Genomic DNA, 13605 nt, shown 5'->3' on the forward strand with positions numbered 1-13605 from the left:
GCAAGAAACGACGCACTCATCACGCCATATTGTAGAATACGTGTTCTCGTAGGTTCGCTCAAAACGTAGACCGATCGATCGGCCATATCGCGACTATATCGCGATCGGATCTCAACCCAATTCATCCTTCGATTGTTAAAATTTCCTTCGAGATCAAGTCTCCGTTATTTCATTTATGAAAATTAAAACGCGCAATAAAGATAGACGCCATAACGAGGACATTTCGTTATAAAAGCAATTCCCCGACGAAGTTCTCGCGTCTGACCTATTTACGCTCAATAAGGTTTAGGATTATGTAATTTACCATATGTTATTCCCTATCGCTTTAAAATAGATACGTTAGCGAAAATTGTAAAAGCCGCTCGTTAAAAATGCTCCAAAGACGTAGATGAAAATAAAACGAGGTGCTGCTGATCCGCAACGGTAATTCTCACACGACTAGCTCGGCCGTTCAATGCGCAGCCGCGAGTCGCCGTGACGCAGACCCCGTTCGTCCGCCGCGTGAGCGACCAATCAGAATCGCGAACGCCCCTCCTCCGCCAGCCAACACCCGTGCTTTTGTCACTCATCGCTGTGACGAATCTTCCCTCCCCCCCCTGCTGCCAATCCTAAAACGTTCTATTCAATCTATTTATATAACACAAAAAACGATCTGAAGTCCATAGTTCTCGCATTGGTATCTAAAAGGAAAAAAAGGTTCAGCACTTTTTTTTTCTTTTGCTACTTTGACACTCGTTTAATAGGAAAACTTAACGATATTCTGGCACGATCAGATTATAACACTTGCAAAGGCGTTCTTCTCGCAAACCCTCTTAGCTCGATACCCAAAATCACGAATGCGATTACGTCACCAACAGTCGACATGATTCACCTTCGGTCGAATGATAATGCTGTCTCTTATCACGTCGTCGAACATTCATATAATGCCACGATTACGCGAGACATGACTTAGAAGTCTTACAACCATCAGAAATTGGTTGGATATCTCAATATCACTCTGCCTTTATTAAAGTATTATCTCGACACTTTTGGTGGAAATTGTATGCTAATTGTAATCTCTTTGTCTTTGGTTTTTTTTTGTTCTATTTGCTGGAGAATAGAAATAGCCACTCACATTGATTAAAATTAAATCCTTTTTATGGAAAATAAATATTCACAACGGATGCAAGAAACCATATCCTGAATATATCCTAATATGGAGTTTGTAGATATCCTGATAATAAGAATTCCGCCTGCTGTTTGTGTGGATTCTTCCTATCGTATCCACGGACGCTACGCGACCCTCATACGTTATCCGCGCACGCCCCGTCGTCCATTTTCCATCTGCAATTAAATGTCGTCTAGAATCCGTCGCCGTTATCATGCACACGTGTCCGTTCGTTATTTCGCCTCCGTCGCTATATATAATTAGACCTTGACAACTTTTAAGACGCTCCTCACCTGACTGCGTAAAACCGCCGCAATCAACGAACAAGGCGGAAATACCCGTTGCCCAGCTACATTCCGCTTCTTCTACTAAGCTGGTCAAATCATGATTCTGGATGCGCATTCAAATTCTCGAGTTACATTAACTTTTGCATCATAGCGTGAAAATAAATTGATTGCGATTTAAATCTATTCAATGAGCAATATCAAACCGGGATAAATTACGTTAGCATTATGTAAATGCTATTTAAAATTTGTATTGACTCGATTACATCGCAACCAGAAAGACGACGCATTTATTGCCCGTATTCATAGCCCTTATACTTAAGGCTTGATTATGAATACGAGTATAACTCTTTGTGACATTTATTCGTATTGCGTTCTAATCGGTAAATGGTCTGTTTTCTGTTCCTGTACTAGACTGCACTAGCACTGTCTTTCTCACTTTCAATATCAAATATATATATATCTATCTCACTTCAAATTTCAAAAGTGTATACTAGTTCAACCATAGAAAACAGAACTAAAGGTATTTTTACATGATAGCGTTAAGTATTAAGCGTCCAGCATCGTGAGTTTGCTATAATTTTGATCACGTGACCTGGTTTTAGCGAATAGTAAGCTTATTCGATATTCAATGCTCGATGTTTGATGCTCCCATGTAATGGCACTTTAAGGCTGGATTTTCACTTGACGCTACGACGCTCATTTTCAGCATCAAGTGAAAACTCAGCCTAAAGCGATTAAATGAGTATGATTGGTTGATTACTTAGGTCGGAATCAAACTATGCATTGAAAAATGAGATTGAAGAGTGTAATACCCATATTGATAGACCTTACATTTATTGGCTGCTGAATATCTAAAAATAAATTTAAGGAAGCCTTAAATATAAGGCCTGATTATGAATACGAGTAAAGGGCTCCGCACAATAAAAGGAACAGAGAACAGAAAACAGAGAATAAGATTTTCAATCTATCAGAAACTGTATATTCCACAATACATGATTTCTGATAGGTTGAAATTCTTATTCTCTGTTTCCTGTTTCTTTTATTGTGCGGAGCTCCTTACTAAGATTGAAGTTTGATCAATCAGAACAAAAGAAGCCAAAATTTCTTTGTCTTCATTGAGGAAATTTCAATTTTTGATCTTTAATCTCAATCTTCAATAATCTGATTCTGGCCTGATAGATCCAACCAATCACATTCAAGGCTAGCAGCTTTGAACGCGCTCACTGCCTTCTGACACTGGCCTCGTTTCCACCGAGAGTTTAAACCGGAAATGCGTTCAACTAATGACGCGTAATGCGTGGTCTACAATGGTATTAGCAGTAGTGGATAAGATTATGAGAATAACAAATTAATCATAGTTGAATGTGAGAAGAATCGACTGTGATTGGTCAATTTCTTACTCTTCAACCTCATCTATTACTGATACTGCCATTGTAGACCATGCATGATAGGGGAATATTCGACGGTAGTTGGTTAGTTCTTACATTCTGATCCGGTTTAAACCTTCGATGGAAACTAGGCTACTGACAGCATCGCAGCCAATACGGTGACAAGAGGTTTGTTCACGTCACATGCTCCAACATGTTGTAATATGGGGTGCGTTCAGAAATTACGTCTAGGTAACTTTGGAGTGCCTAGTGTGCGCCTCAGACGTTCAGAAACGATTTAGATCACTCTATCGTCAACTTACTTTTCAATTGAATAAAAGTTGCCCCGCATACGCAATGCGCATTTCGCATTATAAATCACGTGTCTGATGAAAGTAAGGTTAAATTATACATATTTATTGAAAGATTTTTAGGATACTACGTTCAATATACAATTGACTTCTAGAACAAATATGATTTCTTTTTCGTGACAGCGTTTAATTTTACTTTACATGCCCTTTCTCAATCTTTACTGATGTTTATCAGTAAAGATTGAGAAAGGGCATGTAAAGTCATCCAATTGCATCACCCAAGGCGTTCAGAAACTTCTTCGTCTATATCACTCTGGGGTGCATCCAGAATTTATCTCACCCTACCAATACCCAGATTTCCTGAATTCACCCATGCTCCTACCATAGTTCTTACTCATTCCAATGCGTTTGATAGAGTGAGTAGGAGAATGTTGAGTGGATAAACCTAAGATTCTAAATTCTAATCCACAGCTAGTAATCTAGCAGGTTACAGAAAAGCCGTAATTATAGGTTGTCGGTTGCTGGTTGTCGATTCTATTTTAGCCTTAAGATAAATTTTCACGAGCTTCTCTAACCAGCTGTTTCAGCAACAAAAAGGATCATGTAATCAAAACAAACGCTTGAATTCGTCAATTTTGACCACGTGATCCTTTTTGTCGTTGAAATTGATTTGAGCAGCTCGTGAAAATTTACTTTTAGGTTTGTTCGCATTTTGCACTAGTTGGACTTGTTTGTACTCTCGTACTTTCGTTTTCTCTCTCTTTTGAATATTACGTATGTATAAAAAAATTTTTTGAGATTTTAAACAACGCGAACACATCTATAACATAATTTATTACATAGAACAGGCCCATATTCATTGTGCCCATTCTGTTGTAATCACAGAAGTCTATAGAAGTCTAATTGTAATCATAATTTCAAGTTATGTTCATAGCACTTTTTCTCTTATTCTATCGCATTAATTATTTTATTTCCTAATTAAAAACTGTTTAGTAAATTGCTTAATTTATAATAATACGCTTAATACATTTAATTCACAATTGTTCGTACTGTATGATTTGCTATCATAAATTCGAGGTTATCTCTAATAGGTATACGTCAACTTTATAAAGTACTATATGTAATAATTAGTAATTGTACTATAATAATATTTATTATCATAGTTATTGAATCGAGTATGTCGATTCTAAATACACTACATCGAGCAGGAACGTTGCTACGAGCGAATTTAATTGGCAAAGTGAGTTTTTTTCAATAATTTGTAAGTCTATATTCTTTAAGGATATTTGACCGAACTTTGATTTGACCGAACTTAGTTGGCGATTAACTTATCAAGAAATATCTACATTATTTTGTTAACAAAATAATTATGTATTGTTTAAATCTGAGATAAAATTGTATAATTAAGAATTTTGTACAGCAACTCCGTTGGTTGAACTATCACTGATTAACTTAGTCAATAGTTAATTCAATCGGCAGAACGGTTTAATGCAAGATTTCTAATTACACAATTTACTATCCCTAATTTAATTTTTTTTTATGTATTAAACAAAATTTAATTATTCTGTCTATATTGATAAGCTAGTACAGATATTGCTCAATGAATTAATCGCCACTTAAATTACTTAAAGTTTGGTCGAAGTCGCCTTTATAGATATAAATTGCTTGCAGCTTGATCCAGCGAGAGCCATCACATTTTCGCTTACATGTTGTTCCAAGGAAGAAAATACAACTGAAAGTGACAGTTCAGCTGTGAAAACTCCTAAAGTTGCACGTATACCAATTGTATCAGTAGAGACTAGCATCAAGTATATGAATAGTGATGGTAAGAAATTGTTCACGAGCTTTAAACACAACACAATTGTCTAACTTAAGATTTATTTTACAAACTTATCATTATCATGTGATTTGGAATTATTCCAAAATACAGCTTACAAACAGACTTATGGAGATGATCCAGTATGGAAAATATATAGAAGAAATTTTAAAGGACAAATTCCACCTAAAAAAACTCGAAAAACTTGTATAGTACGTATGCATCTTTCTCATATTAATGATAATATAATATAAATGCTTTTAATAATGCAGTATAATTAATTAGAGATACGGCCAAATTTCGACTGGAAGTCCATGTCCCATATGTAGAGACGAATATCTCGTACTTGATCATAGAAACGTCAAGTTGCTTGAGCAATTTATCAACAAATATAACGGAAGCGTTTTGAGTTACTCGTAAGTAAGCATTTAAGGCCAGAGCACAAACTTTTATATAATGCATAAAACATAAGAAAATCAATCAGTTTTTTATTTCATGGAAAAGAAGGAAATGAAGAACTTTGTTTCATTTTTTATGCATTATACATTATGCATTATGGAAGCATTTTGTGCTCTCCTTATCAACATTTCTCTTTATACATTTCTGTTATATTAGCACTTCCTTTTTTTCATATATATATATATATATACATATATATCTTATAGATTTAAATATCTTTATAGGCAAACAAATATTTGTCAAAGGAGGCACAAACAACTCCTAGTTGCATTAACTAAGGCCAAGGATTATGGGACTATTACATTTGATCTTCCTATAAGACAATATGATTATTCAGAATGGAATCCATTAAACAATTAATCTTTAATTATTTATATTGTCATATTACGACATCTGTATATTCGTTTATTAAATATGAATGAATCCAAGAAAAATATGGAAAAGATAGAATCTACCTTTGTTATAATAGGAGGTGGTATAGCTGGAGTATCTTGCGCCGAAGGATTGAGTTTCCTCGCTCCAGATGAAAGCATAATTTTAATTACCGCTAGTCCCCTGGTAAAAGCTGTGACAAATATAGTCCCATTAGGCAGAACATTAATGCATTTCGACGTAGAAGAAAAAAGCACAACAGTTTTAAGTGAGAAGCATAAAATGTTACGAATTATTCATGATACTGTAGTTAAAATTGATACGATCAAGAAACTGATAGAAATCGGCAATGAAAAAGTCATAAGTTTTAAGATGTTATGTCTTTGTACTGGCGCCAAACCCAAACTGATAGCCGAAAACAATGATTTCGTTATAGGTATTCGTGATACGGAATCCGTATTACAATTTTCCCACAAACTTAGAGACGCGAGAAGAATCATTATTGTTGGCAATGGAGGAATTGCTACCGAAATAGTGCATGAAGTTAAAGGCGTCGACATGATCTGGGTAATTAAAGACAAACACATTTCTGCGACTTTTGTCGATCCTGGAGCTGCAGAATTTTTTTTAAACAAGATTTCTTCTAAAGCTGATGTATCAGGAAATCTTAATAAAGATTTACCAACTAAAAGAATGAGATATGTTGTATCGGATAGCACTCCAGTTAAAAATGGAGTTGCTCTTGGTCCGGATTGGCACAATAGTTTTAATATGAGCGGTACACATTTTACGCCTACAAATGTCCAAATTGAATACGAGTGCGAGATATCAAAATTACTCACTTTCGATGAACGAAAACAATTCGATTCCACAGAAGAGTGGCCAATTTATGCGCAATTAACGAACAGTAAAATTATCGGATGCGATCTTATTATCTCAGCAACAGGTGTTACTCCAAATTCCGATATATGCGGGTTAGAAGAGCTTGAAAAAGGGGAGGATTCAGGATTATTAGTGGATTGGAAGCTAGAAACTTCAAAGCAGGACATTTACGCTGCCGGAGATGTGTGTACTGTCAGTTGGCCGAAAACGAAACATTGGTTTCAAATGAGACTGTGGACGCAGGCTCATCAGATGGGCCGTTACGCCGCAAAATCAATGGTCTCGAATTTACGAAACGAAGAATTCTTGCAAGACTTCTGCTTCGAACTTTTCACTCACGTGACCAAATTTTTTTCCTATAAAGTTGTTTTACTCGGTTTGTATAATGGGCAAACATTGGGGAAAAATTACGAGGTACTTTTACGAATCACGAAGGATCAGGAGTACGTTAAAATTATCTTACAGGATGGCAAAATGCAGGGAGCAGTGCTTATTGGAGAAACGGATTTGGAGGAGATGTGTGAAAATTTGATACTTAATCAGTTGGATTTAAGTATGTATGGCGAAGATTTGTTAAATCCTGATATTGATATTGAAGATTATTTTGATTGATATACCATTAACTTAATTGTGATTCATCCGCTCGCCAGAAATACGACATATACATATAATTTCTATTGTGATTGTTTGGCTTATAATATTTATTATTACTATGGCACATAAAATATGATTATTTTATAAAATATTCGCAGTCTTTTATATATACAGTCTTTTAAGCACACAAATTTTAATTTATTTCTGTGGAAAACAAATTATGTTTCAATTATATTGAATCAGATCTTTTAAATTTAAATATAAGTATTAAAATTTTCTTTTTTAATCATTAGCATACATTACAGTATTATAATCCATCATTATAACTCTTAGTTTATATATATAATATACAATTGGCAATGTAATATTCTAAAGTTATAAGTACTATTTTTCTTACAAGTTACACTTAAAGTAAAATTGTAATTTACAAGTTACTAATTCTACTTTTACCTAACAAATTTTAAAAGTAATATTTTGTGCACATAAATTCCTTATGTTTCAGTAATTTAGGAGTAATTACTAAATCTTTTTTTAGTTCAATTACATAAAATAAGATCTTGTTTAATACAGACTAAATTAAAAAATTTTATAAAGAACAATAATTAAATAATAAAAAAACGAAAATTCGTAAAGGCTTATTTGAATAAAAATATATAAATTAATGAAATATTGCATAAATTTAAATTTATAATGTAATATGTATTATTAATATTATACATATATATATGTATTTCTTATATTTTTAAAATGAATAATAGTGGAAGCTTGTTCAAAAATAATGAGTATTTCATGCAGTTATTTATTTATCCGGTTCATTGTTCGGTTTTATCAATAAACCTTACGTTCTTTTGAACATTTTCAACTTTCGTAACTAGCGCATTATTCCGCATACTAGATTTTTTCGGTGACATATGATTTGAGCAATTTTCAGTAACTTCTGTTGTTAATTTAGCTAAGTCATTATTAATACTGTCTATTGAAATAGCATCTTTTTCTTTGCATTTGTCTGCATCTTTATTTGAAGAAATGTTCTTTACGTCGTTCGACATGTCGATAACAGTATTATTGGCACTGTTTATCGAATTTGCACTTACATCCTCGCATTCACTCGAATCTTTATTCTGGAAAATATTTTTTAAGGACTCTATAATATTTTGCATCTTACCCAATGATTCAACGATTGATTTAGTATCGTGATTTTGATACCGATGGCATAACTTTTTCAACGTTTTTGCGGCGACTTCGATTTGAGTGAGACATGCATTTACATTTTCCTGTTGATCATGTATTAAGGATGTATCGTTCATTGTCGCTTCCAGTATCGACGCGTCCATCGAGAACTGGTGAATACTCTCATTCAATTGTCTCTTTACAGGGGTCATATTTATCGAGATCTTACTATTATTTAATGAATCTTCAAATACTTCCGAATGTTTACTTTCGTCACACTCCCAGTTTAATTTATTACTCTGCAGTTCCTTTATCGAATCTTCTATATCGTTGTTCTTCAGCCGATAAACCCAATCCAAAAAATCCGTCGCTTGCCACAGCGTTTCCATTGAATTAGTCCTATCACGAACGCGAATCACTGACTGCAAATTCTTTTCCACTACTGTTTGTTGTTGTTCAAATTCCTAGAATTCGAAGAAAAATTTAGAGCAAAAGTATAACAATAAAAATTGCGTATAAAATATATTGATTATCCGGAAAGTTCGTGCCGAACTAATTTATTATATAATTTAATAAATGTATACTAAAATTTAAATTTTCTACGTTTCAATTTTCCTTCAACATCGGCATGAAATTTCCGGACAATCCAATATATACAAGCAATCGAAAGATTATATTTTTTAATAATTTTTTGCATGAGAAATTGTGGGTTCTACATACAATTTTAAACAATTTGTATATACAGTATGAAAGAAAATGTAACTTTATTGTTTTGGAAAGCTCTCGAGATAAATTACAAGAATAATAATAAAAAATAGAGATTTTCATTTAAAAAAACATTAATGACCTGATTTTGACAAGGTTACTTAAGGTCAAATCTATTTCCATCATGTGTCCCCCTTCAAACCATGCAACGTTCGTTCGAAAAATTTTTCAAAATATATAAAATTATCGATTCGCGAGATAATCAACCATATCACTTAAAATGAAACACCCTGTAAAATTGTTATAAGATAAATTCTCACATAAAGATATCCGGCTTCTTGACAACGTTGAGTTGCTTCCTTAACAAGTATTTGCATTTCATGTAGACTGATTCCACCAGCAGTTATAGCTTCTCCGTTAAGTTTTGTTTTTAGCACATTCTCAATGTCCGCAGTTTTCTCACTCAAAATATTCTCAAGTTCTTGCAGGAAATTCGATTTGTACGGTGATAGTTTCGCATGGCTTTGTTCCAACCGTATTTTTTTAATCTTATTATTGACTTCTACTTCCTTAACAAGTAACTCCTTTTCTAATTCTAACTCCTTTTTTCTACGATTAATTTGTTCGAGCGCCTGATTTTGCTCTTTCAGAGTGGAACCAAGAACTTCAATCTCCCGCTCGTACGTTGATTTTTGCGAACCGAGTTGCCATTCCACTTCACGCTTCGCATTTTCAAGTTCCTTTATTGCTTGTTGTTTGGACTCTTCCAATTCAGCTCTTAATCTATTTGAAGAAAATTACTGTATTTAGAAACTGATAGACTCATAATTTCTGATAATTATTTATCAAAAAAATTATAAAACGCAATTATACTGCATGTATAAATACTTAAGCCAACGATATCGATAAGACACGAAATTATTTGCATCACTAATGAGATAGCAGGTGCAAAAACGTAAAATATTTTGAATAGATTCTCCTCAACAGTAAATAAATTTTTGTTATCACTAGTGATAATTTTTTTTGTATAATTACATTTTAGTTTAAAAAACTGGATCTTAAGATTTTATATTGAAGATTTTCTAATTATTTTAATACATACTTTTTCTCCTGTATTTGAAGAATTTCTTGGTGCGCAAACTCAAAATCTATCGCTTGTGTGGAACGCTTGACATTATAGGATTCATCAAATGGATTTAGGACTTTAAAATAGTGATTACCGCCGATGACTATACGATCACCATGATTAAGCATAATTCTTCCAGTTACTATCTAAAAAAAAGTAGAGAAATATTTTTATTTGATATATCTATCTTTTTTCATATTAACAATTAATCCATCCATTATCATTACCTGTCCATTGACATAAGTATCCGCGCCTTTCTCGGGTGTCAAGATTAATTTTCTTCCGTTATTTTCAATAGCACTAGAGGGAAGAAAAAAAGAAGATATAACAAATAATTGTATACGATATTTTAATTAATAATATATAAGTGAAAATGATTTAAAAACGGCGTTAGTCGTTTAATATAACAGGAATTCGAATATTCAGCAGAAAGTTAAAATAAGCATTTCTATAAATAGTTAGTTTTTGCCAAGTGACATACATAAATGCATCTATTTGCAAACAAATTACAATTCATCGTATATTTATTAGCAATAAATAAAATTTAAGTATTGCGTCGTAGATTCCCAACTCTTGTTCAAATTCCAATTTATTCAGTGAATGACCTCATGAATGAAGATGAGACCTGTATAATATGATATAATATTGACATGAATATGATAAAGTTTAATTTAAAAAATATATATTAATATTATACATATAAAATTAACAAGATTTACAGAAGTATGAAAACACCGAATCCGTTTCTCGTCTGCTAGTCCATCTAACTGATAAAACAATTTACATTAATACACATCAATAATTACTATGTCTGCTTTGTTGGGTAAAAAATAGTGACGTGCATTAGAATTAGAAATGATTGGACTTCTCATAAGAACGATGCAAAGCATGCTGATAAATAGAAATATATACGATAGCTTCGAAAAGTTCCTGGAATTGATTGCTACAATTTACAGAAATTGTGAGGAAACGAGAAAAAATCTTATCTAATTATAAACTCTAATAAAGTAATAAGAGAATGTTTACTCTCTTATGTATGTGATATCGAGTCGGGATTGAAAATATCTATAATTTAACAAATATACAAATATTAAATTTTGCTGCTAAATTTGTTGACAGATATCAAACATTACAACAGTGAAGAAATAAAACGAAAAATCTCGGATTTATAAATAGCCTTTCCGTGAAAGAACAACCTTTATGATGTTAACATTGACATATTGCAAATATAAAACTTAAAAGAGAACCTTCGTATATTTTTCAGAAAGGCATTCCAGCTTTATGATCACATAGTGTAATTGTTCAAAAATATTAAAAATAATAATATAGAAGCTTAAATTAATTATAACTTTTTATATTTCTCCGCGGAACTTTTGAAACTAGTACAAGACAAAGAATATATTCATAGCATATCTAAAATATATTAGACAGAAGAGAAAATTTAGCATTAACATAAACAAAACGTTTCTCCTTTGCTCCCACACCAATCCATTCTCTCTCCTTTCCCTTTTTTCTACTTTGCCTAAACATAAAATACACACACACACACACACACACACACGCGCGCGCGCGCGCGCACACGCGCACACACACACACACACACACACACACACACACACACACACACACAATCCGTTGACTAACCAATGCAATTCTCTAACAAGAGGTCCATCCAATAGGATATCCAGTTGTTTAAAAGTGGCTTCGAGTTTATGCGTTGGAGCATTCTTTCCGATACGAACCAAACCTGGAGGTATGATATACAAAAGAGTACCGGATAACATAGGATCTGCCGTGAGATTTACAAGACACGGATGCTTATCTCGCTCTTGGAAATCAATCTCAATGGCGACTCCGCAACGACGTAAATATTTGAGCTCCAAGCTTTTCTTCTCTTCAGCTCTTTCTAACTTTTCGCGCGAACTCCTGTAATTATATGTGGCTAACGATTACCGATTCAACACACATCGCAAAAATCGCTAGTCATGTTTACGAAACTCTCAATAACACCATATTTGCACTCGCAACAAGCTTCATTTGTTAGGGCACATTAATCCTGAAACTTGAATAAGTTTTATTAGGATAAGATTAAATTATAATTTTCAGCCCTTGATAATAAGAATAATGTAACGGCTGAGAATAAAACATTATCAAATTAAAAAATCATATTTTACAATTATAATATTTTCAAATGAATAATTCAGAATTTACAAAATTATCACAGCTGATCTTGAAATTTTTTCCAAGACTGAATGAAAAAAATCGATAATTTTAAATTAAAAATGTGATATTATAGATAAATTTAAATATTATTGTCTTATTTACTTTTTGATCTTACGTATTAAGAAATCAAATTATTTCACTTACATCTGAGTAACAGCCAACTGCTCTTCCGTTTTTTTCAATTGATCTTTCAATTTGTCAATTTCCTTTTGTTGTCGGATGATATCTCTTCCCCATTGATCCTTCGAGTCAAAACGATGAAGCAACTGACGAGGAACAACTCCACATTGCTTTTCATATCCTTCGCGCACCCCTCGTAAACGTTGTACTTCAGCCTTTAATTCGCTTTGAGATAAGTCATTAAATTATCTTTTTGTTAAAATCTATTAGGATAATGAGATTCAATCCTTTTGTATAATTTGCCTCTGACATATTCATAGCATTTGTATAACAATGACAGTAAAAGCATGGAGTTTTTATTGAATTAAAAATTAAATCTCAGGAGATGTTTTACCGAATTAACCGGTCGTGCGGATCTTCATTGATACGAATTCGATTAACTATAGCTCGAGCCTGACACGCATATCGAAGGGTCGCCAGGGTCTCCTCTACATGAATGTTGGCCGGTGACACCGTTCCCAGCATTGCCGTTCGTGAATTTCCTCCTAGGCTCTCCTGCAAAAATGTTTGTTTTTACATATTTTAATTTGCTCTTTGTCTACATAATTTATTCGCACTGTACATAATAAAAAGTACAGTCTCTCTATTATATGTGATATCAAATGTTGAAAGCGATCGCAAATCTAATCATTCGTAAATTTAATCAGATATCGGATCACGTTACTATCCATCAACGTTATGGCACGTTATCTTCTCAAGTAGTAGTAAATAAATAACATTTCAAATTTTCCCTTTTATACTATTTATTTTTACGGTTCTTAAGATAAACTTTCGGACTTTCCATTTTTAATTCTGATCTTTTGGATTTTTATCTTATTCTGTATAATCTTCTATATATTCACATATATAGATTTCAATAAATCGTTTATTATTTTTTATTTTATATTAGTCTATTTCGCAGTTTTCTACAAGCTTGTAAATAAATAAAGATTTAAATAATGCAACGAAAATATATATATATATATA

General features: G+C 32.9%; 3 protein-coding genes across 3 annotated transcripts in view; 2 read left to right on the plus strand and 1 right to left on the minus strand.

Annotated features, from left to right (window-relative positions):
* The first annotated feature begins 3826 nt into the window (after positions 1-3826).
* Positions 3827-5821, plus strand: LOC108685601 (28S ribosomal protein S18b, mitochondrial-like). Its single transcript, XM_018190465.1, has 6 exons — positions 3827-3886; positions 4276-4352; positions 4784-4937; positions 5043-5140; positions 5214-5344; positions 5612-5821. Exons 2-6 carry the CDS (start codon positions 4290-4292, stop codon positions 5745-5747), a joined length of 582 nt encoding a protein of 193 aa, XP_018045954.1. The 5' UTR covers positions 3827-3886; positions 4276-4289; the 3' UTR covers positions 5748-5821.
* Positions 5733-7486, plus strand: LOC108685600 (pyridine nucleotide-disulfide oxidoreductase domain-containing protein 1-like). The gene has a single exon (XM_018190464.1). It carries the CDS (start codon positions 5802-5804, stop codon positions 7251-7253), a length of 1452 nt encoding a protein of 483 aa, XP_018045953.1. The 5' UTR covers positions 5733-5801; the 3' UTR covers positions 7254-7486.
* Positions 7487-8001: 515 nt separating this feature from the next.
* LOC108685725 (kinesin-like protein KIF14) overlaps positions 8002-13605 on the minus strand; it is an 18697-nt gene continuing 13093 nt past the window's right edge. Inside the window, exons 6-12 of the mRNA XM_018190676.1 lie at positions 12974-13134; positions 12604-12804; positions 11881-12162; positions 10464-10536; positions 10213-10382; positions 9431-9893; positions 8002-8869 (exon numbers count right to left, since the gene is read on the minus strand). Coding sequence (XP_018046165.1) covers positions 8048-8869; positions 9431-9893; positions 10213-10382; positions 10464-10536; positions 11881-12162; positions 12604-12804; positions 12974-13134 — 2172 coding nt within the window. The 3' untranslated portion in view covers positions 8002-8047. The remainder of the gene's footprint in view (positions 8870-9430; positions 9894-10212; positions 10383-10463; positions 10537-11880; positions 12163-12603; positions 12805-12973; positions 13135-13605) is intronic.

This window comes from Atta colombica, unplaced genomic scaffold (genome assembly GCF_001594045.1).
Source record: "Atta colombica isolate Treedump-2 unplaced genomic scaffold, Acol1.0 scaffold155, whole genome shotgun sequence".
In the NCBI taxonomy this organism is placed as follows: Eukaryota; Metazoa; Arthropoda; class Insecta; order Hymenoptera; family Formicidae; genus Atta; species Atta colombica.